This window comes from Piliocolobus tephrosceles, chromosome 7 (genome assembly GCF_002776525.5).
Source record: "Piliocolobus tephrosceles isolate RC106 chromosome 7, ASM277652v3, whole genome shotgun sequence".
NCBI lineage: Eukaryota > Metazoa > Chordata > Mammalia > Primates > Cercopithecidae > Piliocolobus > Piliocolobus tephrosceles.
The window spans coordinates 136,311,978-136,339,903 of NC_045440.1; the positions used below are offsets into that span (position 1 = coordinate 136,311,978).

At 39.7% G+C, this 27,926-nt stretch overlaps 1 protein-coding gene across 3 annotated transcripts in view; it reads right to left on the reverse strand.

Moving 5' to 3' along the window:
• Positions 1–27,371, reverse strand: part of TMEM71 (transmembrane protein 71) — a 48,417-nt gene extending 21,046 nt beyond the window's left edge. For 2 of the 3 annotated variants that reach the window (XM_023223710.2, XM_023223725.3), the window contains exons 1-5: positions 27,140–27,371; positions 25,503–25,578; positions 23,893–23,953; positions 18,462–18,674; positions 13,790–13,962 (exon numbers count right to left, since the gene is read on the reverse strand). In XM_023223710.2, the coding sequence (XP_023079478.1) occupies positions 13,790–13,962; positions 18,462–18,674; positions 23,893–23,953; positions 25,503–25,542 (487 nt within the window). In that variant the 5' untranslated portion in view covers positions 25,543–25,578; positions 27,140–27,371. Of the gene's footprint in view, positions 1–13,789; positions 13,963–18,461; positions 18,675–23,892; positions 23,954–25,502; positions 25,579–25,962; positions 26,114–27,139 lie in introns of all 3 variants that reach the window. The other variant, XM_023223718.3, reaches the window with a different exon arrangement.
• Positions 27,372–27,926: the final 555 nt, after the last annotated feature.

Sequence of the window (27,926 nt, forward strand, 5' to 3'; positions counted from 1 at the left end):
TGGAACAAGTTGTCCAGTGGGAGTCTAGGAAAGGGTGTCTGAGTCTGTCTGAGGGAAATCCAGGGAGGCTTCACAGAGGAGGCAGTGCTTCAGTGGAAACTGGAAGGATGAGTAGGAGTTCTTCCAGAGAGACAGCAGGAAGAGGACAGGCCAGGCAGAGAGAAAGAAAGTAAGTGGGGATGGGGGAGAAATTCCAATACATCAATCTATGAGAGACCAGGGTGGGTTGCCAGAAGAGTGAGTGCTTCTGTGTCGCTAGACAAGAGCATGTGAGTGAGGTCAGTCCCAGGAGATGACTCTGTCTGGGCTGCTAAGCAGAGGTCACATTGTGTGGGGTCTCATATCACACTCCAAGCTAGTATTGATTCTGTGGGTGATTTAGAGTCATTAAAAATTTGAGCATGAGTGTAACATGAGTTGCTTTGTGTGTTAAAATGCTCACTCAGCAGTGAGAGATTTGCAAGATTCCCAGTCTCCCATTCTAGGAGCTGAGGGATTATGGGGCTCCAAAAGACATTGGGGTCCTCATACAATGGTAGTTCTTAATAGGCGGTGATTTCTCCTCCCTGGGGACATGGTGCAGTATCTCGAGACAGTTTATGTTATCACAACTTGGGGTGATGTGAAGAGTGTTACAGGCATCTACTGAACAGAGGCCAGGGATGCTATTAAACACCCAGCAATGCACAAGACATGTGCCACAACACGGCATTACCTGCCCACAATACTATGATGCTGAGGCTGAGAAATTCTGTCATTGAGAGAGCGGACCTAACCATCTAAGGCAACTGGATCATTAGAGTCCTTTCAACAACTCTGGTAGGTGCTTCGAGTGGTGATCACGTGTCTGTATTTTCCTGGGTGTGCTTACTCTGGTCAAAACACTCTGTTCTCTGCCTTCAGAGGACAGATCATAATTTATGATTTTATAATTGTTACAGAAATACAGACACTAGAATACATAATTCGTGTGGTTTTTTTTTTTTGTTGTTGTTTAGTGTCTGCCTCCCTCACTAGATAAAGGCTCCATGAGAAAAAGGTCACTTCATCTGTCCCAGACACCAGCAATTAGTACCCAGCTCATAGTTAGCATTCAGTAAGTTTTACGGAGAATTCAGTAAGGGGTGGGATGTTAAGATGTGTAGTGTTGTTATTTGCAAAATCTAACATAGGCCTGCTATAACAGAGTGCAGCAACTATAGAGAAAGTGGGTCAGTATTTGTCACCACGGAGGCTAAGGCTGAGCTAAGACTGCGACTTCAAGAGAGGAGAATAGCTGGTGGGCTGGCTCCACCTGTGGTCCCACTCGGACTGGATACTCAGCTGGGGTTTTGGACTGGGGAATTACTACTAACCCTGCAGGCTGCCTTGCACCACCTTACACATAGCCTTTGGCAGCTTGACAAAGCAGTCTGTGGATGCATCCCTGCTGGTTGCCATAGAGAAAGGAGTGGCAGAAAATGAAACATGCAGATCATCCAATAATGACCAGGCTCCTGAGGGGGCCCTGGACCATGATCATCCCAGCACCATGCATGGTAGCCAAAAGGTGGAAGCAGCCCAAGTGTCTATCCATAGATGAATGGATGATGAAAATGTGGTATATGCATGCAATAGAATATTACTCAATCTTAAAAAAAAAAAAGAAAAACTTGCCATTTGCAACAACATGGATAAACCTGGAGCACAGTATGCCAAGTAAAATAAGCCAGTCACAGAAGGACAAATATTGCATAATTCTCCTTCAATGAGGTAGCTAAAATAGTCAAACTCATAAGAGCAGAGAGTACAATAGTAGCTGCCAGGGGTTAGGGGTTGGGGTGGGGGAAATTGGGAGCCATTGTTCAGTGTGAATACAGTCTCAGTTATGCTGAAAGGATGAGTTACAGAGATCTGCTCTACAACATAGTACCTATAGTTAACAATATGGTATTTTATTAATAAGGTAGCTCTCATGTTATGTTCTTAACACACACACGGAGACACAGGAACCTTTGTGACATGTTGGATATGTCTATTACCTTGAGTGTGGTGATGGAATCTTGGGTGTCTGCATATGTCTAAGTCATAAAATTGTACGCATGAAATATGTGCAGTTCTCTGTATAGCAATTACACCTCAATAAAGCTGTTAAAAAAAAGGAGGCTAGCTGATCAAATCAATGTGGAAGTGAGAAAGACATGGGAACTTCCACGGCTAATTGCATATTCATGAGTGCCCCTTAACTACAATCTGGGTAGATGTGGATGAGACTGTAACAACAGTAAAAAGATGTGCTGTTTCCCAGGGCTGCCCAGTTGATCATAAAGCTTTGCTGCTGAGAGTTGGAAGAAATAAAAGATGTATCCTATGTAGAATACTGGAAATTGTACACAAAATTTTCTAAAAGAAAAGATGGCATTCGACAGAGAAACCACAAAATGTCTTAACATTCAAAAATGATCAAGGAGATTTTTCATCTCTGAAAAGACATGATTTAACTTTCCCTAATTGACAGTGAACTTTCTTCTCCAAACTTAATAACAAATAAAAGGATTATAATGCAAAAAATATTTTACCAAATAGCTCTAGTTGTATTATTGTTGAAGATATCTATTTCATTCTGTTTAACTTGATCTCTAAATTTGATGTAGTTTACTTCTGTCAGGAAGATTCTGTATCTTCTAAGCACATCTTCCATATCCTTTTATATAAAAATGGACATGATTTGCTATAAAGAGAAGCCCAAAGCCACATGCAGATGTTGCCATCCCAAAGATATTTATGTGACAGGCATGAGTTCTAGAGAAAGGCACGCACCTCAAGCTCAGGTGACTTGCCTGGAGTCATCCTGCTTTTTCTAGGACTGGCAGAAATAGAGCCCATCCTGTTCAGTCCTCCCTGTGTGAATCCTCTACTCTCCTTCAGTATGACTCACAGGCTCTGGGAACACATCCCGAATTGCAGTATTGGGGCCTGGGTAGCTGCAAAATTCCGTGGCTCAAGAATGAATTGCAACTAATGAGGAAAGGTGTCAACACAGCTGGGAAAGGGGTGAACTGAGGACAGACAAAACAGGCAAAAACATCCTCTTGCCTGAAAAATGAAGCACAAGAAAATCAGGGGAAGTAATGTTTGATTGCATCCATTGCTCGGAGAGAAAACAGCAAAACAATTTAATTTTGATTTCTTCTGGAGTCTTCTAACTAGGCATTTCCAGAGAAAAATAAATTGCTGATAAAAGTCACGGGGCCTTGGGTAAATCCGGAAAGCAAGAAGTCTGGGGAAGATGTGATTACTCTGACAGCAGAGATGAGAGATTTCAAAGTCCCCTGTGCGTCCAGGTTGACTAATTACTGATTTTGGATGGAGGTAGTTTGATTTGTTATATTTAGAGGATATTTGGAAACCATGAGAATTTTAATAAGATACCTCATGCACGTGCAGTATTGCTGTGGTCCAATCACTTTGAAATTGTTTGGACGTATTTCGAAGAGACAACGAAGGAAAAACTAGACGTTAATTTCTAAATATGTGAAATACTGTCTTTAGAACAGTGATTCTCAGACTTTAGTCATCCAGGCATCATTTTCCTGATTTTTGCCAAATCCCAGAACCTGCTTGCTCTCAGCCATTTAATATTTTCTTAAAATTGTCTCATTTTACATTTTTACTTTAAAACAAACTTTGTATCAGTCACATAAATGCCCTAAACAGAAAGTAAAGGTAAAAATAAGTACAATGGAAAATGTAACCTTATTTAATGTGTGTGAAATACTGGTGTAGCAGAAAGCTCTGAGCCTGTTCTTGGTTAAGAAGAACTTTGTTAAAACCAAAGACAGTGTAGCAAATGTTAGAGAATCTGACAGCTACCAAGGTTCTAAACTGAGCCTTGGTCTTCTTGGTTTTATCAGAAGGATTGTAAGGGAATTGGAAAAGGAGCCACAGCTTCTCTCTTACTGTCTGAATCAACATTCACTGTTGCTATGGACTAGCAGCGTTTCCTACTCTACCCTACACTTTAGAAAACATTGCTTTAGAACTGAGAAGACATTTGCCTTGTTGCTCCAGAAAAAAACAGGGGAGAACCAATGGATGGACACTCGAAAAGGCACACAAGAAAAGGCACACTAGAGGTGAGCCTGAGTAAGCCATTCCTGGAGCAGCAGTAACCACTGAGAGGAAGAGGCAGCCTCAGAAAGTCATGAGTGGGTGGGGTAGGGGATGGGGAGATGTTGGTCAAAGGGTACGAAGTTCCAGTCGGACAGGATGAAAAATGTTCTGGAAATCTATCCTATGGCATGGTGACCAGAGTTAATAATAATGTATTGTGTTCTTGAAAATTGCCAGGAAAGGGCCAGGCATGGTGGCTCACGCCTGTAATCCCAGTCCCTTGGGAAGCTGAGGCGGGCAGATTACTTGAGCTAAGGAGTTTGAGACCAGCCTGGCCAACGTGGTGAAACCTCATCTCATCTAAAAATACAAAAAATTAGCCAGGCATGGTGCTCATGCCTGTAGTTCCAGCTACTCAGGAGGCTGAGGCAGGAGAATTGCTTGAACCCGGGAGGTGGAGGTTGCAGTAAGCCAAGGCCAGACCACTGCACTCCAGCCTGGGCAACAGAGTGAGACTAGGTCTCAAAAAACAAAAAAATTGCTAAGAGAGCAGCTCTTAAATGTTCTCACAACAACAATAACAAATGGTAAGTATACGAGGTGATGGATATGTTAATTAACCTGACTTTGCCATTTCACAATGTATAACTATATTGAAACATCACATTGCCCACTTCATCAACAACACCTTAATTAAACATTTTATCAAAATGAAACAAAATAATGAGAGTCCAAAATAGGCAAATCCATGGATCCTGAAAGTAGATGAATACTGGTTGTCAGGGGCTGGTGGGGAAGGAGGAGTGACTGCTATTGAGAATAAGGTTTCTCCTTGGGGCTGATGGAATGTTCTGGAACAGGAAAGCAGTCGTGATTGCATGACCTCCCTATGACTGTACTAAAAAATCACTGAATTGTATACATTAAATTGGTGAGTTTTAAGGCATGTGGATTATATCTCAATTAAAAAGTAACAAGAGCTCTGTACTAAGATATTTGTGCTACTCTGTCAGAAAGAGTCAGAGTGGTGACTTCTCCTTTGCCTTCTGAGTGAAGATTCCAGACATAACACATCTACCAGGGACTACAGAATTCTTAAGTTGGCCTCTTTATCAAGCTGTGCATCATTAACCAGTTCTTCATATTCTTTTCTTTCGTAACACCACACTCTTCTGCTTCTTTGCCTGAGAAACTTTCCCCAATGAGCTTTTTCCCAGTGTAGTCCAGTGATTAAGAGCACACGCTCAGACTTTTCTCTTCAAATCCTGGCTATGCGACTTCCTACCTGTGTGGCCTCACATAGTACCTAAGCTGCCTTAGCTTCTTCCCCTGGAAAATGGGGATAAAGAATAATAACTCACTCAGAGGCTTTGCAGAGAAGTGATGACATGACATGTGGCTTTGTTGGAACTGTGCTCACCTCTAGCACTCACACAATTAGGGATCATTATTACTGGGGTTTCTGTTCAACCTCCTGAATTCCTTTATTAACTCTCCTTTCTTCTCATTCACTTGTTTTCCATAAGTAGACTTCTTTATTCCAAAAAACTGTATTGCTTCTCAGATTGGCTTATGAATCAGTGTCTCTAGATCCTTCCTTACTCCTGAATCCCCTTATGTTTCCAAACCTCTACTGGTTATGTATTTCCCATACGGTATCTCAAATTCAACCCATAAGAAATAAAATTTATTGTCTGTTTTGATGATCCCCATCTGTTCTTTTCTGCCTTTTTAGAGCTAATGTGTATTAAGCAGAATACCAGCCCCTGGTATTCATAAGTGATACTAGAGATGTGACACTTCATGAATTATTGCATTTCATCTTCCCCATTCTATCTGCTATTATTTTTCTTATTTTATATCTAAGAAGTGGAGGATCAGAGAGGTTAGTTAATAACTTGCCCAAGAACAATCAGGTGGGAAAAGGTGGTTCTAGGATTTGAATTCAGGTTCATCCAGTTCAAAAGCTCATTTTCCTTATGACTCTACCACACTATCTTCCAGCCCTTGGTGACTTGCAGAATTTTTGACTCAGTCTCCCAAATTAAATACATCAGCTTTCTTTGATTTCCCCACTTTCTCAGCACTACATTCTATCTATCACCAACCTGTCAATTCTACCTTGGAAAATATTCTTTAAGTCTCTTCCTTCCTCCCTATTTCCTGCCTCTTCCTTAGGATACTGGTTGATTTTAATTGCCTCGGAGCTCCCATCCAATCCTCAATTGTGCTATTGCAAAGATAACTTGAAAATTCCAAATCTGATTGCATCATCACCCTGCTTAAGAGCGATCAAAAATATTCTTGATTGATTAGATAAAACCCCAAATCCTCAACGGCACAAAAGGTTCTTCAAATAACTATGGTTAATCTTTCTGGCCTCACCCCCCACATCCCTGCTCTTTCTCCTCTCCTCGTCCTGCTTATACATTCTTACTATTGTGGAAAACTAGAATCACTCAATTGAAGTAATCCTTTGATCATATTAAGAATTGTTTCTTCATTTAACAAGCACTTATTGTATTTTTAAAAGTAATCTAGTATTACATGCACACACACACACACAGGAATATATGGAAAAATTGGTAGAATCATCATGGTATTGTGCCAATGTCCATTTCCTGGTTTTGATAATGTGCTATAGTTGTATAAGTAGTTATGAGTGGGCAAAGCTGGATGAAGCATATACTGACCCTCTCTGTACTATTTTTTGTAACATTTTATAAATCAAAGTTATTGAAAATTTTAAAAAATGCTATGTGTGTTTTCTATCTAGGAAGCAGATTAAGAAAAATCATAGCCATATAATTGCTACACATTATATGAATACATTATTGCATTATACGAGTCCTCTAGCTTGCTCTTTGGGCCTGCTAGAGGGACATAATGGATTTCTCCTTGAAAAGGAGAACAAAGCCCTTCCTGGCAGCAGAACAGAGTCTGCACTTTTAAATCAGATAGACCTAAGTTGAATTCCAACTCTGCTGGTTATTTATTTATTTATTTATTTATTTATTTATTTATTTATTTATTTTTTGAGACAGTCTCGCTCTGTCACCCAGCCTGGAGTGCAGTGGCACGATCTCTGCTCACTGCATGCTCCGCCTCCGGGGTTCAAGCCATTCTCCTGCCTCAGCTTCCCAAGGAGCTGGGATTACAGGTGCCTGCCACCACGCCCGGCTAATTTTTTGTATTTTTAGTAGAGACAGGGTTTCACCATGTTAGCCAGGATGGTCTCGATCTTCTGACCTCGTGATCCACCCGCCTTGGCCTCCCAAAGTGCTGGGATTACAGGCGTGAGCCACTGTGCCCAGCCCCAACTCTGCTGTTTATAAGCTAAATTGACTTGGGTGAATCTTTAACCCTGAACTTCAGTTTTATCATAATTATAATAAATATGATAATATGACTTACTTCCTATGAGTTTGGGGGATATTTAAACAAGATAATGTATGTAAGCAAGCTAATATATTTTTAAAAGACAAAATGTGAAGTGCTCAGCACGTAGTAAGCACCCTTGACTTCTCTTTTCCTCTCACAGCCACCTAGGCAAATCTTGTTGCCTCTACCTGTAAAATGAATCTGGAATCCTACTTCTCATCACTTCTTAAAGGGTTTCTAGCTTCTGTTCCGAATACCTGACATCTAATCTGAACCCAGCAGCTGGAATAATCCTTTCAACATGTAAATCGAAACAAGTTATTCCTCAGCTCAGAATCCTCCAGTGGTTTGCCATCCTCTCAGAGTATGAAAGCAAAGCCTTTGAAATGACCCCACAGCTCTCCTTGTCCCTTCTCACTTGCATTCCTGACACACCTTTCAGTCTTTGCCCTACTATCTCCCCTCACTCACTCAGCCCAGTGCAGGCTCCGAAACTAGAACCTGTACACCAGCATTTCACTTGCCTGGATTGTTCCTCCCCCAGATATCTACAGAGCTGTTTTGCTTTTGCTTTTAAGCCAATGCTCAAAAGTCTTTCTCAATAAGGCCTTCTGTAACCATTTTATTTGCATTTGCAATCTCCATCACTTCCCCCATTCTTGTTTCCCATACCACTCACCAATTATTAACATGCTACATAATTTATTTATTGTCTGTCTCCCCCTACAGAAATGCAAGTTCCACGAGAGCAAGCCATTTTGTCCGTTTTATTCACCACTATGTCCACTGTGTAGAATAATGCCTGACACGTCGTTGGCCCTCAGTAAAATCTTCCAAATGAATGCATAAATGAATTACAGCAGAGTGAGTGACATAAGAAAAGCCACAGATGTGTGGAAGAGCAGGATCCATTCAGGAAACTGAAAGATCAGTGTGATCTGTGTCAATTGCATGTATGGGAAAGGAAAGGAAAACGATGGAGTTGAAGACAAGACCAGCCACACAGACCTTTGACAAGTGCCACTGCACAGGGCTTCTTGCTCACAAGGGTCTTTTTCTTGGTTTAACAGTTTTTCTTGGTTGACACTTGAAATTCTTAAGCATTTTTGAACAGGGGGCCCTGTATTTTATTCTGCACTGGGCCTGAAAATTATGCAGCCAGTTTGGGTTGGAAAAGTAGGAAATATTCAAAAAGACCTTGTATGCTGTGTTAAGGAATGACAAGGCCACATTTAATACCTTGGGAAGGTGAGCCTCGCAGCAGTTTGGAAGAATGGGGAAGCTGGGAGTATCTCCCCAGTTCATCTCTGCCTAGCCATCCCACTCCTCCTTTAAGACCCACTCAGAGCCGGGCGTGGTGGCTCACACCTGTAATCCAAGCACTTTGGGAGGCTGAGGCAGGTGGATCATGAGGTCAGGAGATCGAGACCATCCTGGCCCACATGGTGAAACCCCGTCTCTACTAAAAATACAAAAATTAGCTGGGTCAGGTGGCATTTGCCTGTAATCCTGGCTAAACGGGAGGCTGAGGTAGGAGAATTGCTTGAACCAGGGAGTCAGAGATTGCAGTGAGCCTAGATTACGCCACTGCATTCCAGCCTGGTGACAGAGCGAGACTATGTTTAAAAAAAAAAAAAACAAAAAAAAAAACCCACTAAAATGTTGTCTCCCTCTGAAGCCCTCCCAGCCACCTCTAGGTACAGCTAACACTGCCTCCCCTGGATAAACCTCTGACATTGTCTCCACATACTACTCTTAAATCTCTTATGCTATTTCAGGCATTATACTAAAATTATTTGCAAATGTATTTATTTGCCTGTTTTAAACCAGGAATTTCTCAAAGTAATGTCTTACTTAGCTTGGAAGAGTGTTGTGTTTAGTGCAGTAGCTGGCACATAGCACAGACTCAGTGAGTTTGATGAGTGAATGAATACATGAAAGAATGACTGTTAAATGAGTATATAACATATCAAAGTGGACTTGCAAACCCACTTTTATTTCAGGCCCGTTTGTTGATGAAGTGACATGTATTAGTCCGTTTTCAGGCTGATGATAAAGACATACCCAAGACTGGGCAATGTACAAAAGAAAGGAGTTTAATGGACTTACAGTTCCACCTGACCAGGAAAGCCTCACAGTCCTGGCAGAAGGCAAGGAGGATCAAATCACGTCCTACATGGATGGCAGCAGGGAAAGAGAGAGCTCGTGCAGGGAAACTTCCCCTTATAGAATCATCAGGTCTCATGAGACTTCTTCACTATCACGAAAACAGCACGGGACCTGCCCCCATGATTCAATTACCTCCCACCAGGCCCCTCCCACAACACGTGGGAATTCAAGATGAGATTTGGGTGGGGACACAGCCAAACCATATCATGACACATGCTCAAATTTCCCCCATTGTTGATAGGAGGAGGAGAAAGAGAAAGAAGAGGCAGCAGGGACTCACTCAATCTTCTCATTTGCCTTCGTCCACCTTCACCTCCCCCTATCCCTTCCCGGCAGACATCAGGGTCTTCTATAGGCCATTCCTTTATTTCCTTACCTCTCACTCTCTCTTCTTTGTACTCGTGGTTCTCTTCTGCTACCTTCACTCCACTAACAGTCACCCCCAGGCCAATGAATCTGTTGAACACTCAGTCCTCATCCTATTTACCTTTCTAGCATGATTTGCCATTGCTAAGAACTCCCACCTTTTATACCACTATTATCCTAGGAATTTCATTACACAGCACTCTCTTGGTTTTCCACTCACCTCTGTGAATGCTTCCTTCCTAATCTCTTTGCAGGTTAGTCCTGTCCTATTCACTTATTCAATGTTTGAGTTCACAACATTCCACTTTAGGCTCTCTCTTTTGAAAACTGTATACTCTCTTCCTAATCCATCTCATCCACTGCAAGGCCTCAATGACTACCTATACTGATATGACTTCCAGATGTATAACTTTAACTCAGATTCCTCCTCTGAGCTCCAAATTACAAATACCAACACCATCTTGACATTGTCTCTTGGATGTCCCAAAGAAACTTAAACTCATTGTGTTCCAAACCATGCATGCTATCTTCTCTCACCAAGCATGTCTACTCACTAGGCAACTCACACTCCAGACATTTTCATCTCCTCAGCACAGAATGTTCTTGCCTTTCCCCTTTGCCCAGCAAAACCCCCCTCACTGTCTAGCACTCATCTCCATTGCCAGTTCCACAGGGAAACTTTTCTTAAGTTTCCAAATGAGTCAAATTCCCCATTATGTCATATAACTTTTTTCATGGCACCTACCACAATCATTATGTCATGTTTCTGCAATTATTTAACAAAGAGCTGAACCCCAGCGCCTGTTCCAGTAAACCAGAAGGCCCAAAAAGACAGGGGTTACATTGTTTATTTCATCTTTATATCACCTGACCTACTGCAGTACCTGGAAAATAGTAAGTGCCCAATAAATATCTGTTGTTTCCATTCTAGTAATAAAAATAATTATAACTACAACTTACTGAGCACCAGACATTGAACTATGACTGATAGTCATTGTCCCATTTCATCTTTAAAATATGCTTTGAGAATCAACGTACAGAAATCAGTAGTCAATTCTGTATCCTAATAACTTTGTGTACACTGACGACATTCAAGCTGAGAGCCAAATCAAGAATGCAATCCCATTTACAATAGCCACAAAAAATAATATACCTGGGAATACCTCTAACCAAGGACATAAAAGATCTCTACAAGAAGAACCACAAAGAACTGCTTAAATAAATTATAAGTGACAGGGCCAGGCATGGTGGCTCACCCCTGTAATCCAAGCATGTTGGGAGGCTGAGGCGGGCAGATCATGAGGTCAGGAGATCGAGACCATCCTGGCTAACATGGTGAAAATCCGTCTCTACTACAAATACAGAAAAATTAGGCAGGCATGGTGGCGGGCACCTGCAGTCCCAGCTACTTGGGAGGCTGAGGCAGGAGAATAGTGTGAACCCAGGAGGCAGAGAGCTGAGATTGCACCACCGCACTCCAGCCTGGGTGACAGAGCGAGACTCTGTCTCAAAAAAAAAAAAAAAAAAATTACAAGTGACACAAATAAATGGAAAAGTATTTCATGCTCATGGATTGGAAGAATCAGTATCACAAAAATGTCCATATTGCCTAAAGCAATCTACAAATTCAAACTACTCCTATCAAACTATCCCTATTCCTATCAAACTATCAATATTATTTTTCAATTTAAATTTAACTTGGTACCAAAAAAGAGTTTGAATAGCCAAAGCAATTCTAAGCAAAAAGAACAATGCCAGAGGCATCATATTACCCAACTTCAAACTATACTATAAGGCAATAGTAACCAAAACAGCATGGTACTGATACAAAAACAAATACATAAACCAGTGGAATGGAATAGAGAACCTAGAAATAAAGCTTCACTCATAGAGCCACCTAATTTTCGACAAAGTTGACAAAAAATAAGCGATGGGGAAAGGACTCTCTATTCAATAAATGGTGCTGGGATAGCTATATGCAGAAGAATAAAACAACCTCTACCTTTCTCCATATATAAAAACTCAAGAAGGATTAAAGATTTAAATGTAAGACCTCCCTTAAACTAGCAGAATCCTAGAAGAAAACCTAGGCAACACCATTCTGGACATCAGCCTTGGAAAATAATTTATAACTAAGTCCTCAAAAGCAATTTCAACAAAAACAAAAATTGACAAATAGAACTTAATTAAACTAAAGAGCTTCTGCACAACAAAGGAAACTATCAACAGAGTAAACAGACAACCTACAGAATTGTAGAAATATTCATGAACTATGAATCTAACAGAGGTCTAATATCTAGAATCTATTAGGAATTTAAACAATTTAATAAGCGAAAACCAAATAACCCCATTTAAAATGGGCAAAGGATATGAGCAGATACTTCTCAAAAGAAGACATACATGCAGCAACAAACATGTGAAATAATTTTCATCATCACTAATCATCATAGAAATGCAAATAAAAAGCATAATGAGACACTATCTCACACCAGTCAGAATGGCTATTATTTAAAAATAAAAAAACAGCAGATGTTGGTGACGCTTCAGAGAAAAGGGAATGTTTACACACTGTTAGTGGGAATGTAAATTAATTCAACCACTGTGGAAAGCACTTTGGAAATTCCTCAAAGACTTTAGAACCACCATTTCACTAGCAATCCCATTACTTGGTATATATCCAAGAGGAAACAAATCATTATACCAAAATGACACACACACTCACATTTTCATGGCAGCCCTGTTCACAATAACAAAGACAAAGAATCAACCTAGGTTCCCATCAACATGGAATTGAATGAAGAAAATGGTACATATACGCCATGTAATACTACACAGCCATTAAAAATAATGAAATCAGGTCCTTTGCAGCAACATGGCTGAAGCTAGAAGCCATTATCTTAAGCAAATTAACACAGGAAGAGAAAACCAAATACCCCATGTTCTCACTTATAAGTGGGAGCTAAACATCAGATATTCATGAATATAAAGATGGCAACAGTAGACACCGGGGCTACTAGATGGGGGAGAGAGAGAAGGGGGCAAGGGTTGAACAACTAACTATGGGTACTATGCTTAGTAACTGGGTGATGGGATCGTTCATAACCCAAACCTCAGCATCAGATAATATACCCAGGTAACAAACCTGCACATGTACCTTCTGATTCTAAAATAAAAGTTGAAAAAGAAAAATAAATTTTAAAATAGATGCTTTGAGTTCCCATCACTGTGTTTATATAGATGTATATACACGTACTTACTTGTATGAATATTGTTATTACACAATATGTATATATCTAATATATATTATATTTCAAATTATATGTATACACACACACATATATAACATATATATATATATATATGGCTTTAAAAACGAAGAAATTTAAACTCAGCAAAGTTAAGTACTATCCAAGTGTACTCATACTAGGACTTGAACCCTGACTCCAGTACATTTTTTCCAGTATAGGTCTTCTAAATCTGACTCTCCAGTATCCTTTCTCCACCCATATTCCTTATAGAAAAGATACTGTGGAAATGTGCAAATATTTTCCCAGCATTATCAACTTAATAATTTACACATTTACATTAGACTATTTTGCATGACATAGACACATATGTGTTTTGATCACACATGTAGTATAGAGAGAATTTTAAAAATGTGGCCCATCTCTCCATCAAAATGACTGTCATCTCTGGAACTGACATTGGTCAAGGACCACAGGGTTACCACTGCCCACTTGGAGATAAAATTTTACTATGGAAAAGAAGACTCAAAACTCACCATTTCCATTGCAATGGTCTGTGTCCAACCTCTTGATCCCCTCCAAACAGTTGTCCTCACTTGGAGAAGAGTCGACGTCACAAAAGATACTTCCATGCAGCCAAGATTTGGAGGTACTGAGGTTGAAGAGAGAAGAAAAGGGATGACGGATTCTCTTTTTCTTTCTAAATATCCTAGAGAGAAATGAAAGCATGGTGAACAATTAATAATAGTTACCTTTAGTTCAAAAGTGTGATTTCCACAACCCAAGTCTCAAAATTCTACTGTGTGCCAGGTCCTTGGCTCAATGTCAAGAGAACTGAGATAAAAGACAAAACTTTGTGTGTAAGAAGTTCACAATGTATTATGGGAGAAAGAAAAAAAATAATGCACATATAGGTAATGCTTTCCTACAGTTTATTCTGTGCCAGGCATCTTTCTTAGTGCTTTACATAGATTAACTCACATTATCTTCAGTACAACTCTGTGAAACAGATACTGTTATTATCCCATTTTTCTGATCAGGAAACTTAGGCACAAATAGGTTAAGTCACTTGGTTGAGGTCATGTAGCTAGTAAGGGACATAGTTGGGATGCAAACCCAGAGAGTCTGCCTCCATGGTCTTTGCTTTTGATCGCTATGCTATATAGGAGATACGTGCTCTGAAAGGATTACCTAGAGGCTGCTCTGAGGGCACCAGGAGTGGCAGTGCTAATTGATAATCAAGGGAGTTTTTCTGGGAGAAATGAGCTGTAAGCTGCATGAGATGATCTGACCTGTTCATCGAGGAACGAGTAGGTGTGATTAGGTCATGCCAAGAAATGAAACTGGACAGGTAAAAGGAAGGCAGGTAATGATGGACTTCCCATATGATACAAGGGAGTTGGAATTTAGTGTTGGAACAAAGGGAGACCTCTAAAGCATGGCTACAGGGAACACAGTAGTGATGACATAATTCGGTTTGCATTTCCAAAATTGTCAGTAACAGAGGGTGGCTCAGAGGTGCAAGATTGAGGGCAGAGGGGCTGATCGAAGTGCACAGGGGAGTCACTGTTGCATATCTTCCTGTGATGTGTCAAGCCCTGTGCTGAGCACAGGGTGCTCACTATACTGGTGAAAAGTAGTGAGGGCCTGAACCAAAGCTAGGTAATGCAAGGTCGAGTGGGACAGCTTTCCCATCACATGCAAGGAGGGCATGGAACAGTTTTCCCATCACAAAATTCTGCTCTTCAGCTACAGCTGCTACCAGAAGATGCATTTTGAATTGTGCTTTCCCTTGGTGGTTAGGATGAATTACAACAAGCCTTGTGCATTCTTTATCCTGATGGTTCTCAACCAGGTTGATTTTTGGCTGCAGGGAACATCTGGTAGGTTTCGGAGACATTTTGTTAATGTTACACCAGGGAAGGAGTGCTCCTGGCAGATGGTGAGAAGAGGCTAGAGATGTCATTAAACATCCTACAGTGCACAGGGCAGTTGCCCACAACAAATAATTATCTGGTGCAAAATGTGAATAGTGCTACTGTTGAGAAAATCTACTTTATTTGAACTCTCTCTGTCATTGGTTCCAGGAATGGCAAGTTGAGAAAAATGGTAGAGTTCATGACAATGGAACACATTCTTGTGAAAATGAATGAAATTTGAAAGATTCTTGTAGGTTCTAAGATGAGATCATTTAAATGGAATAAACAGCAATTAGAAATTTTTATTCATTTATTCTTACATTCATTAATTCACTAAACAAAACTTTATTGAGTACCTATTATGGGATGGGCACTCATCAAATATGAGAACAAAAAGTATGGATGAAACATCTTTAACATCAAGAATATCTATATAATGTGGGCTAGAGTTAAAAGTGGTGTTGCAAAACTGATTCTTGAAAGTCAGACCATCTGAGCTGGAATCCTATTTCCACCTAATAGCCCTGTGAGCTTGAGAAAATTACTTAATCTCTCTGAACTTATGTTTCACCTTTGTGAAATGGGAATGGCAGTAATAAAATCTATGTCATAAGATTCCAGAGCAGGAGCTGGGAATCAAATGGTAGTATATATACAAACCAGTTGAGATAGTCCCTAGCACACAGAAAGCAATCAATACTTTATTATATTTTTAGTAATAAACATTGGCAGTTATGCAAGGCGAAATGAGAAGAAAGAAAATGGAGTAAAACTTCCCTGAAGGGGGGTGCCTAACTAATGTAAGGAAACCACCTTGCAGTGGCCTGGCCTGGAGAATGTACTGGAAGGTGGCTAATGCAGGAGGCATCAGAATGCTAAGGTAATCATTGCAGAAATCTAAACAGGAGGTGATGGTGGCCTGAATGAAGAAAATAGCTATGGGAACAAAGACAAGAGGAACAATTCAAAATAATTTTAGGAAGTAGATTCATTTGGTCTTCATGTTTGTCATGGAAACAATAAACTTCTTACCAAATACACCTTACCTGGACACACAACTGAACTACATCTTCTGCTCCTTTGCCATTAGGTGTGGTCATGAGTCTAAGGTCTCCCCAGTGGAATGTGAGCAGAAGTGATCTGTGTCATTTATGGCTTGGAGCCTTGGGGAAAGTAGGTGTTCCTTCAACTCACATTCTTTCTACACTTGTACCAGTTGGTTCCAGGCAATTCCACCATGCCACAGCCTCTATAAGGCTTGCATGGTTAGCAGATGCATATGATGAAAGAAATCTGGGTCTCCAAGTCTCTGCTTCAAGTTGGGTCACCAGTTAAGCTAGAACACTCATGCTGGACAATTACATGAGCAAGAAATAAAATCTGGGCCCAGCGCAGTGGCTTACACCTGTAATCCCAGCACTTTGGGAGTTGGAGGTGGGCAGATCATAAGGTCAGGAGATCGAGACTATCCTGGCCAACATGATGAAACCCTGTCTCTACAAAAAATACAAAAATTATCTGGGCATGGTGGTGGGTGCCTGTAATCCCAGCTACTTGGGAGGCTGAGGCAGAAGAATCGCTTGAACCAGGGAGTCGGAGGTTGCAGTGAGCCGAGATCATGCCACTGTACTCCAGCCTGGCAACAGAGCAAGACTCCATCTCAAAAAAAAAAAAAAAAAAAGACATAAAAAAAGAAGTAAAATCTGCTTTCATTTGAAACATTACATATTTAGATCTATGGTTACTACCTACAACATCTTATCCTTACCACCTGACTAAACGGGATGTATCAATAAAAATGTCAAGTCTAGAGAGACTCACAGCAGAGGATAAATGGTGCTTCTTTTCATTGAAATAGAAATCATGTGAGAAACATTTTAAAAGAAAGGTGACCTAATCTATGTTGGACACACTGGGTTTCAGATGCCTCCCTCCCTCATCAACAAGGGTAGATTGTATTTCCCTGACCCTTATTCCAACTTGCCCATATAAGTTGAATTGACCAGTGAGATGGTAGCAGAATGATGCACACAGAGGCTTGAAATGTACCTGCTCTTGGGGTATGTCCCCTTGCATTTGTGTAATTGCAATGGAAAGAACATTTTTCTGTAGTCAAATGATCTCAAGGGAATGACCTATATGATGCACACTGATTCCAACTGAAGCCAACCTCAACCTTGTTCAGACTAAACCAACCTACTGCAACTAACTTCCAACATACGTTTTATATCATTGTTTTATATCATTAAGATTTGACAGTTATTTGTTACACAGCCTTATTGTGTCAATAGCTGACTGATTCAGTCAGCATATGGGTGGTTTTGAAGCAAAAGAAAATGAGTGTGATTATCCAAATGTACCTATCCAAAGTGAACTCATCCATCTTCTTTCCTCAAACATGCCCGTCCTTTCTTTCTGATCTTGATAAATGGTCCTACCATACATCTAGTTGACAGAACCAGAGTCCTAAGATTCATGCAAGTGTTCTTCCTTTGCTGGACCTCCCACATCTTTGGATGACCAAGATTCCACCCCTTTACCATTCTTTTTATCTATCTCCCCACCCTTATTCTTTCATCATTGCTACCACAACTTGCTTTTAATCCATAGATACCTTGCCTTCATTTTTCCCATTGTACTCACTCTCTACTGACATAGTCACACACATCCAACCACCCATCCTTTCCATAGCAGTCATTATTATCTTTCTAAGAATACATCTGATAATTTATTAATGACCCCTCTTCATCTATAGAGTACTGCTGAAACTCCTTAGCCTGAAACTTAACCCCTTTCATCCAGCCCCTGCTCCTGTGATCAGTCTTCTTTCTTACAAAACACCCCTTCCCACCCTAAGCTTATTCCTACCAAACTATTTGCTATTCTCCAAGTTTTACCAGGGTCTCTCAGAATGCCACGCCTGTGCCATCTTTCCAGAAGTCCTCTTTCCTATTTTTATTTTAACTAACATCCTACATTTTTCAAGACTTAAATCAGCCATCACCACCTCTAGTGAGCTTATTTTTACCAATTCCCCAAGTAAAATGTATCTCCTTTCTTTTATCCCTTCACTGCACCCTGACAGGTTTCTATCCTTGCACCCGTATTACTTCATCGCTCTCATTTGTTTTCATGTTGGCTATGCCCATTCCCTCTTACCCTTTGTATTTCCACAGTCTGGAACAATAGTGGGATCCTTATAAAAGATAGTTGGGTGAATAAATGAATGAGAGAACAATTAATGGATGGATTGGACTTCAGATTTCTTTCTGTAATATGCTCTACTTACCTAACTAAGTTCTCTTTGTAGATAACACTGGTCTGTGTTGGGTTCAGAGTTATGTTGCCATCTTTGTCGCACAGGAAGCTGTCTTCGGTCCAAATATAGTAGCCATTGGTGAGGAGTCTGGGACTTCGGCGACAGATATAGTGGGAGCCTGTCAGGGGATCTATGGAGCTGCATTCAAAAGAATGGCCACCATCCAGGGAATCACAGGTAAAACTAAGAAGGAAAAGGGAAAGCCCTTTAAATATCTATTCAGTACATCCAGTCCCACATCAACCATGTCTCATCACTGTGAAGGAAAATAACATCTTTGCATCCATGACTGTCAATTACTTCTGCAACCATTAGGAATGTCACTCTTAACCTTCTGGGCTTCATCTCCTCACCTGTGACAGCATTGAACTACAGATCCTTTAGTGCTTCTTTCTGTTTTAAACCTTGGTAAAAACATGATGGCTAATCACTTTCCTCACCATACGATGAACCTACGTTTGATGTTAGTCTATTATTTTTTTTGGATGGGATGTCGGAAGCTCAAAATCCCCTCTTCTCCCTTATTTTGAATACCCCTCCAGTTGCCAGATCTTTAATCTTGTCACTGTAATAGAGACATTATAAGTATGTAGCCACCGGAAACATATGAGGTACAGGGTGAACATGCAGTCAAAAGGATCATTTTTGACCTGTGCAAATTTCCCTCCAGGTTGGCTGCACGAATGGGCACACGGTTACCTTCCCTGATTTGGTATCCAGGGAAGCCTCATAATTCCTTGAGCAAACCTATATGTGTCTTAGTTTTAAAAACCAATCACATTGAGATGGGATTGGTGGTGTGTGCCTATAGTCCCAGCTACTCGGAAGGCTAAGGCAGGAGGATCCCTTTAGCCCAGGAAATTTGAAGCTGCAGTATGCTATTCATGCCTGTGAATAGCCACTGCACTCCAGCCTGGGCACCATACCAAAGACCCTGTATCTAAAGGAAGGAGGAAAAGAGAGAGAAAGAAAGAGGGAGAGAAAGAAGGGAAGAAAGGAAGAAACGAATAAGGGAAGGAAGGGAGGAAGGAAGGAAGGAAGGAAGGAAGGAAGGAAGGAAGGAAGGAAGGAAGGAAGGAAGGAATCACATGGCCCTATAATTGACAGGCAACCAAATTATTATGAAAATGTTTCATAAATGTAAAATTTCTTGAGATGAGGTTTGGTGGAAGCCTGGTGACAATAGTAATAGAGCCATATTGGATAAAAGAGTATGTTATGTGTTATTTCTTCAAAACTGCTTAGTTTTTCCCCCTCTCTTCTCCCATAAAAATTATTTTTCTTTGTCCTAAACCTCAATTAATCTCACTGTGATTTTTGTGTATGTATGTCCGCCTCAGTAATTATTTTATACATTACTGGAGGGCAGATATTGTGAGCCTAAAAAATGTTCAGTATGTAAATAAACTCAATGCCAGTTACTGAATGAAATCACCTGACAGGCTATGGAAATCTGGTAAAACCTATGAAAATATATACTGTCTGAATGTATCTGAGTTCTTGGGGTGGTTTTGTGTCAATCGATTAACAGCACTGATAGTACAATAGCTCTCATGTGCTCTTACCTTGATGCTTTCAATAATTTTTACATATTATGTATTCCACTTAATTGCATAAATTGGGGCCATATGCTTCCAGAAAATTACAGATTCTAAGAATCAGAAGGAGTTTTGATGGTCATGTCTGCAGCCCCACCAAATTTCCCATCTGCCGTATTTCTGACAAACATTGTGCCTCTCTGCGTGCACATCTTCAGTAACAAGGACCCCACACTTACTAAGCACCCCCACAACCCTTCACTGAACAAATACGGGCTGTAGCATAGTAGACAAGACAGGGGATTTGAAGTCAATCCCCCTCTAAGCCCATAATTCCAACTCTGTCATTGCTTAGGTGAGTAACCTTAATCCAGTCACTTAGCCTCTTAGACTCTTTCCTTATATGAAAAACAAGAAAAAAAATCTTTCTTATCAGGTTATCTTAATAATTACATAACAAAATAAATGGTCTGTGCTTAGCACCTAGTATGGGCTTAATAAATGTTCACTTCCTCCCTTCTTTTCTTTCCCTTCCTTTTCCATTCCCTCTATCTCCCATTTGAGATCTATTCAGCTATTTAAAGAGAGTTTTCATGTCCTCCCTGGGTCCTTGCTTCTCCATATTAAAAGTCCTCCAGTTCATTTAAGTCATCTTTATATGACATGATGTAGTTTTGATCCCTTAGCTATTATAGTTTGATGACTTTTCTCTGAGTATTCTCCACTTTTTAGAGTTCCTCTTAAATATCATGCCAACCGTAGAACCTAGCCCTTTAGGTGTGTCTGCCCAAGAGATATAAGGACTATCACCTCCCTCATTATAGAATCCATGTCTTTAGCAATGAAGCTTAAGTCACATTAGCTTGATTCTTTTTTTTCCCCCTCCAGTTACCAACATATTATCACACTATTAAATAGACTATCAAGTCTACGGCCACACCACCCTGAATGCACCTGATCTCATCTAAATAAACTATCAATTTCTAGTCTTTTTCCTGTATATTTAGAGGTACCTTTCCTCTCTTAGACTTTGGGACCAATTTTATATTACAAAATCAGTATGTAATTCAGACTTTGCAGATAGAGCTAGGTTCATATCCTTGGTTTCAATCCTGGCTCTACCTCTTGCTAATTATTCTCTCCAAGGCTTAGTATTTTTTTTTTTTTTTTTTAACAAATGTGAATCTGTGCAGTAGAGATTGCCCAAAATAAACTTCATAGATTTCTGTAAATATTTAATGTCATAATTTAATGGAGGTTGTTAATGTCTATGCTTTCCATTGCCTAAGGGTGGTAAGCTAAATATGTTGCCTACTATTTGAATGACTATTCATTTTGTGCTGTTAGAATTTTGAGGGATTCTCATTATTTTCACAATACTTTTAATATATTTACATGATGTCATACAAATATGTTATCCCTGGAATCTATATGTTCTCAATCCAAATCATTGATAAAAATATTGAATAGTATGGGTAGAAATCTGAGACTTTGGAAACATCAAAAGGGACTATTTCCAGACATGCACTTTAACAGAACATTTTGGTTCTTGTTATCCCTATTAATAAATACGAAAATGGAGGCTCCAGTAGGTTAAGTGCATTGTTCAATAACTCAGGGCTTACAAGTGGGAGAGGCAAGGTAAAAATCTAGATCTTTTTTCTCCTATTCCAGTGCTCTTTCTTCTACAGCCTTTTGCCTCTGTGAAAATTAATGGGGCAACTATATGGTGCTGGACACTTAGGAGGTTTCAGAGTTCTGGACCTGTATTTCTGTCTGCACTCCAATTTCCAAGGTTTCAACATTCAACAGTTATCAACTGCAGCCTCCCTAATCCCCCGGCATCTTTCCTTTATAATGCCCCTACCTTTACCTATCCTCTCTTGATTGTAAACAAAATGAAGACACTCTTCCAACACCTGGATTATAGTTTAAAAAAAGGACCCTTCTGAACAATACCAAACCTTTAGAGCAGATAACAAAATTATCTCTAGATCTTGACTCTTGCTTCATTCTGCTCCAATAAACTTAGTAGCTGATTTGTTTTTAGCAGGTCCTTTCCAATTGGTTTCTACAGTCCAATCCCACAGCAAAGCCCAGCAACGTGCCTAACTGCCCAAAGACAAAGCCTTTTCTTTTCTTGTGAGGTTACTGACTAGGCCTTAGAAGAACCTAAATCGTACCTCCTAGGATAGGACAAAGACTGGTTGGTGAAAGGACAAGTATCATTAGGACCATTAAAAAATGTTAGATAATTACACACTGATAGATTACAAAATGTCTCTCATCCTTCTACACATCTGCCTCATGCTCTACTGAATTTCTGATATTTTTACATTTAAAAGCTTATATACAATGAATATAAGTACTCAGTCTAGTAATAAAATACTATTTCAAATTAATGTGAGTTATTGAACATTTAGCATGACCTGGCCCCCTACTTTTTGCCCTTTATCTACTCTTCACAAACCTCTAAAAGCTAAGTATCATGATTATCTTCATCATATAGCAGGAAAAAATGATTTACAAAAGCAGCAAATTACTTGGATATTTTACATAGCTAGTAAGTGGCAGAGCTATGGTATGAACCCTAGTCTATCTGACTCTAAACCATGGATCCTTTCCACATATGCCTCTGTTCACATTGATTCATTTGGTAGCATCAGGAGGCCTACAATTTACAAGAAGGAGCCGGTCCTAAAATGAATGTATGATCTCTTTATGCTCTAGGCACATTTCACCATGCTAGGGGAAACGTCAGCTGATGTCTGTATAAGGAATAAGAGACACTCAGTGAGTCATTGAAAAAAGAAAGAAAAAAGACTCCCTTGTAGTACTTCAACAAAATGGTAGACTGCCCATGTTTTGGTAGAGCATAAAATTCAGCCATTGGTATAGAATTTTGTTGCTTTTATAAAATAAGGTAGGAAAGCATATTTAAAAAGACATCAGTTTGAGAAAAAGTAACCATTCATCAGTATTCAATAGTTTCACCACTCACCAGAGAAACAATTCACAACTGCCTATATGTTGACACTAATATACATGATATGTGATTATAATATATATATTCATTATTCTATTAGGCAAGTTTTCATTTAGTATGTACATGGCACTGAAAATAAATAGCCTTTCAAAACTAGATGATAGCTAAAATAATAATTTCAAACCAATAATACAACAAAGTAAGACATACAGGAATAATAATAATTATTATTATTACTATTTTGAGATGGAGTCTCGCTCTGTCACCCAGGCTGGAGTGCAGTGGTGCAGTCTTGGCTCACTGCAACCTCTGCCTCCCCGGTTCAAGCGATTCTCCCACCCCAGCCTCTGGAGTAGCTGGTATTACAGGCACACGAACACCAGGCTAATTTTTGTATTTTTAGTGGAGACAAGGTTTCACCATGTTTTATCCAGGCTGGTCTCAAATCCTGACCTCAAGTGATCCACCCACCTCGGCCTCCCAAAGTACTGGGATTACAGGCATGAGCCACCATGCCCAGAGAAGAATGATTTTTTTTTTTTTTTAAGACAAGTCTTGCTCTATCGCCCAGGCTGGAGTGCAGTGGCACGATCTCGGCTCACTGCAAACTCTGCCTCCTGGGTTCACGTCATTCTAACACCTCAGCCTTCCGAATAGCTGGGCGCCTGCCACCATGCTGTGCTGATTTTAATTTAATTTAATTTAATTTAATTTGTATTTTTAGTAGGGACGGGGTTTTACTGTGTTAGCCAGGATGGTCTCGATCTCCTGACCTTGTGATCTTTCCGCCTAGGCCTCCCAAAGTGCTGGAATTACAGGCGTGAGCCACCACGCCTGGCCAGAATTCTTATTTCTTAAAAGAAGCTCCATAACATACCTTGGGAAAATGCACGTGGGAGACAGTTCTCCAGCACATTCTCTTTCCAACCTGGAAGAACCTGCATAAACAAATGAGAGAGAAGTAGAATGTATCATAACTGATCAACAGTTACATATGTTGATACATGTATCAATATGTAAAATTGCAAACAGTGGAGGCATGTAAGACGATGGGAATAGCTGACGTCCCAGCTTCAGCTGGAAGACTCCAATTAGTACAGACACCCTTATCACCAGGACTCTGCTGGAAGCAAGATAAACTAGAGGCTTCTATCTTCTGTTCCCGCTCCCACATAACTCTCTAGAAGTTCCAGGCACCGTGGCTCACGCCTGTAAGCCCAGCACTTTGGGAGGCCGAGGAGGGCAGATCACGAGGTCAGGAGATTGAGACCATCCTGGCTAACACGGTGAAACCCCGTCTCTACTAAAACACACAAAAAATTAGCCGGGTGTGGTGGCGGGCGCCTGTAGTCCCAGCTACTTGGGAGGCTGAGGCAGGAGAATGGCGTAAACCCAGGAGGCAGAGCTTGCAGTGAGCTGAGATCCGGCCACTGCATTCCAGGCTGGGCGACAGAGCGAGACTCTGTCTCAAAGAAAAAAAAAGAAAAAAAAACGTTCCTTAGTGCAGGATGAGGCAATAATAAATCATTAGCATCAAACTGAGCTCATGAAAGGATGGGAAAAAAAGTCTTGTGTGAAGCAGGAGAAAACCCAAATCAGTTACCCAATGTGTTGGCTATTGAAGCTACTCAGTAAACTGAAGAATTCTATCATTGTTCTAGACTCTCTCTCTTTAGTGCATATTAAGACACTTCTACTGTAAAATAATGAGCAGAAGACATTAGTGGGGAAGAAATAAGGTTTTGTTTTGTTTTATATAAAATTTTCCAATGTATAAAGACTGTGAGTATTCTTAATTATAGAAACATCATCCATTCGTTCATTCCAGTTTAACCAAAGGCATGGCAACAGACTTTACTTGGGGAAAGTTGGAGTTGATTAATATTCTAAACTCTAAAGCAGAATTTTATCGTGTGCAGAGATGGTGTCAATAGTCCTAACAGACAAGCTTAGTGAAATTTGATTCCATTACGGACAATTAGTATCTAGGACAAAGAAAGGAATTTAGACTTTCAGATTGGGCTGGTTGATTTGTAAGGAGAAAACTGTGGGTGTGTGAGGGAGAGTTAGAAGTGAGGTTTTGGGAGAAAATAACAAGAGGAAGGAAGAAACTTGAAACTACTACCGTTTTAACAGCGCCCTTATTTTCTGCAAGTAGCTATCAAAATCATTCAGCATTTTTTATACACAAACAGTTTTGCATCTTAATAGTAGCTGATAAACAATCTCCTTTCACATTTATGCACAGGCATCTAAAAAAAACGTTTTTTTTTTTTTTTTTCCTACTAGAAGGAAAAATACCACATTTCTTTCAAGGAAAAAAATGAAGTCAAAATCATTGCCAAAGTGAACACTGGCATTTAAGAAGCACAAGCTACTGACAGATGGTTAATGGTCTGAGTATCAGCAAAATCAAAGCAAGGAAATTGCTAAAAGGAGTCTAATCGTTCAAAAGATAATTGCGTATCACAGTTCTTCTACATTTACTTGCTACTGGTGTTGACATCAGTTGAGATATTCGGTACATCTTGGGAAGGCCGCTTGCTCAAACTTCACAGATTCTCTGCAAAAGACGTTAAAAAAAGGTGGACTATATATTAAAAATAGAAAAATTATGCCAAAACAGATGGCAACTACTAATTGCACTAGTCAGATTTGTTTATTGAAATAATACAGAGATACAGAATTGAAGGTAGGAGACCAGATTGAAGACACAACTTCTCTAAAGTTGTGTCTGCCTCTATGACTTTGAACATTTTCCATTTCCTCACTCAGTGCATCTCAATAACCTTTTTCTGTAAATAAGAACCACACTTTATTTGGAAAATCTAGACTTAAAAAGGTTGATTTGTAATTCAAAGACAATAATGGAAGTGAGGTATGTGATTAAGAAATATTAATAAAATGACTGGTTCTAACAGTAATTTAGCCCCCAAAACAAACTTACTTGTATTTTAATCATCTGACACAAATCAACTTCATTATCAAGTTTCAAACGGTGCTTGGAGATTGGTGTCTGTCTTTTGCCCAACAATTTGAACCATTGGCAGGTAGTCACAGAGAGTGTTTTTTAATAGCTTTTATCAGCCTGGACATTCCTAAACAGCATAAGTAACATTGCACTAAAGTTAGCATACCACTGGGAAGATTTTAGAACTCAGTTCCCATGAAGACATAATTTAATTTCTCAATTACAAATTAAAAACATATCAAAGAATGCAAATTATGCAAACTTTGATCATTTACAGTTCATCAAATAGAACCAACTTCTGTTGACTATGAAACTTTGTATATAGTATCACTATCCTAATCACTTTATAAGGTAGAACTAAATTCTTTTCTGATTCACCACCCATGGCCACATTTTGTAATGTGAGAACTAGTAATGGATTGTTTTTGTAGCTGTAATACAATCAATCAAACCAGGCTAATTCTATAGCTTCAAGTTGAATATTTCAATAAATATATACAAACTCTATTAGGAAACTATAAACCTGGTTTATAGAGACCTTCAAAGATGTCAGGAGAACTTTCTGGCCTTCCTTGGAAGATCTCTAAATCAAAGCACACATTTACAAATTTCATTTGTTTGGGATATAAAATAATCCCAATGTAATGTAATATATTAGTATGTCACTTGTTCTTTTCATTTTTGATCAATATTGTATGGATATGCCCAGCCCAAATTACCTTATTTTAGTGTTCCCCAAGTATTAAGCTTAATTTTAAGCCTGTAAATCCTGCAGCAGAAAGCAAGGTCTTATTGCTCTATCTTACAAGTGCTTAGAGGAATCTACAGGCAGTACACTGACATTCAATAGAAAATTAGTAACAGTAGAAAAAAAAACCCTTCAGTTATAGATCTAAAACTTTTCAAGAAACAGAATCTGCCAGTTTCATCAAAGCAACACATCTATTCCGAAAAATAATGTGTGCATACGTGTTCCTTCCAAAGGAGTTCCCAGCCTCTTCTTCCAATTGACAAAGGACAAAATTATTACTGAAATACGAAGCTTCCTGTGGTTGACAGTGGAAAATTTGAGGACTGAGCAGTTCCTCAGCTGAAAAAAAGTCTGAATGTCAACAGGTGCAAAAGTCTTTTAATAAAGGGAATCCCACCCTACCTTCTTCTCACAGATGCCCACACACATTGCCGTGCACAGGTGTTTGCAGAGAAGTTTTGTCTTCAGCAGCCTCTTCTTCTCTGGTCTGTTTCCTGGTATAAATGAGCGTATAGTTCTTGGGAAAGTCAGTCTTACAACCTCTCTTGTTTTCTTTTGAAAACAGCCTGCGTAACCAGAGACAAAGAAGCAGAATGAGGTCACACTTCCTGTTGGGTTCACATCAGTGGCATTCACACTGAGGAGTGTGGTGAAGATTTCACAGAGTTTCCTGGGCCAGCAGCAGGGAATGTGCAGCCCGTGTGTCAGGCCAGCTGGTTACAACCTGGTCACTGGAGGGGTGGTTTGCTGAGCTAACTTGTCACCTTTCGCTGCAAGAACATGAGAAAGACTTTCAGTCTCACTTCTTGCTCATCATCTGGCCACATTCAGTTATCAGCAGTGCAGAGTAGTGATCTTTGTCCAAATCACTTAAATGTATTGAGGATAATGCACTGATGCTATTAAATTCAGAATACTACTAAATAGCAAGAGCTTGATCTTATGAAAATTTCTGTAGAGGCAGTAAATTTATCTAATGAAGGTTGGACTTTACAAAAAAACTGTATAGATGGCATTTTACATTTACATTATAGTAGAGCTCAAAGACTTGATGATGTTTGTGGGTTCATACACATCTGTACTATTGTAAGTGATAAAAGAAATGTACATTCAAATATACATTCCAGCAACATTGAGGTACTACTGCATAGTGGAAAGAGTGTGGGTTTGGGGTCACATAGAGATTCAA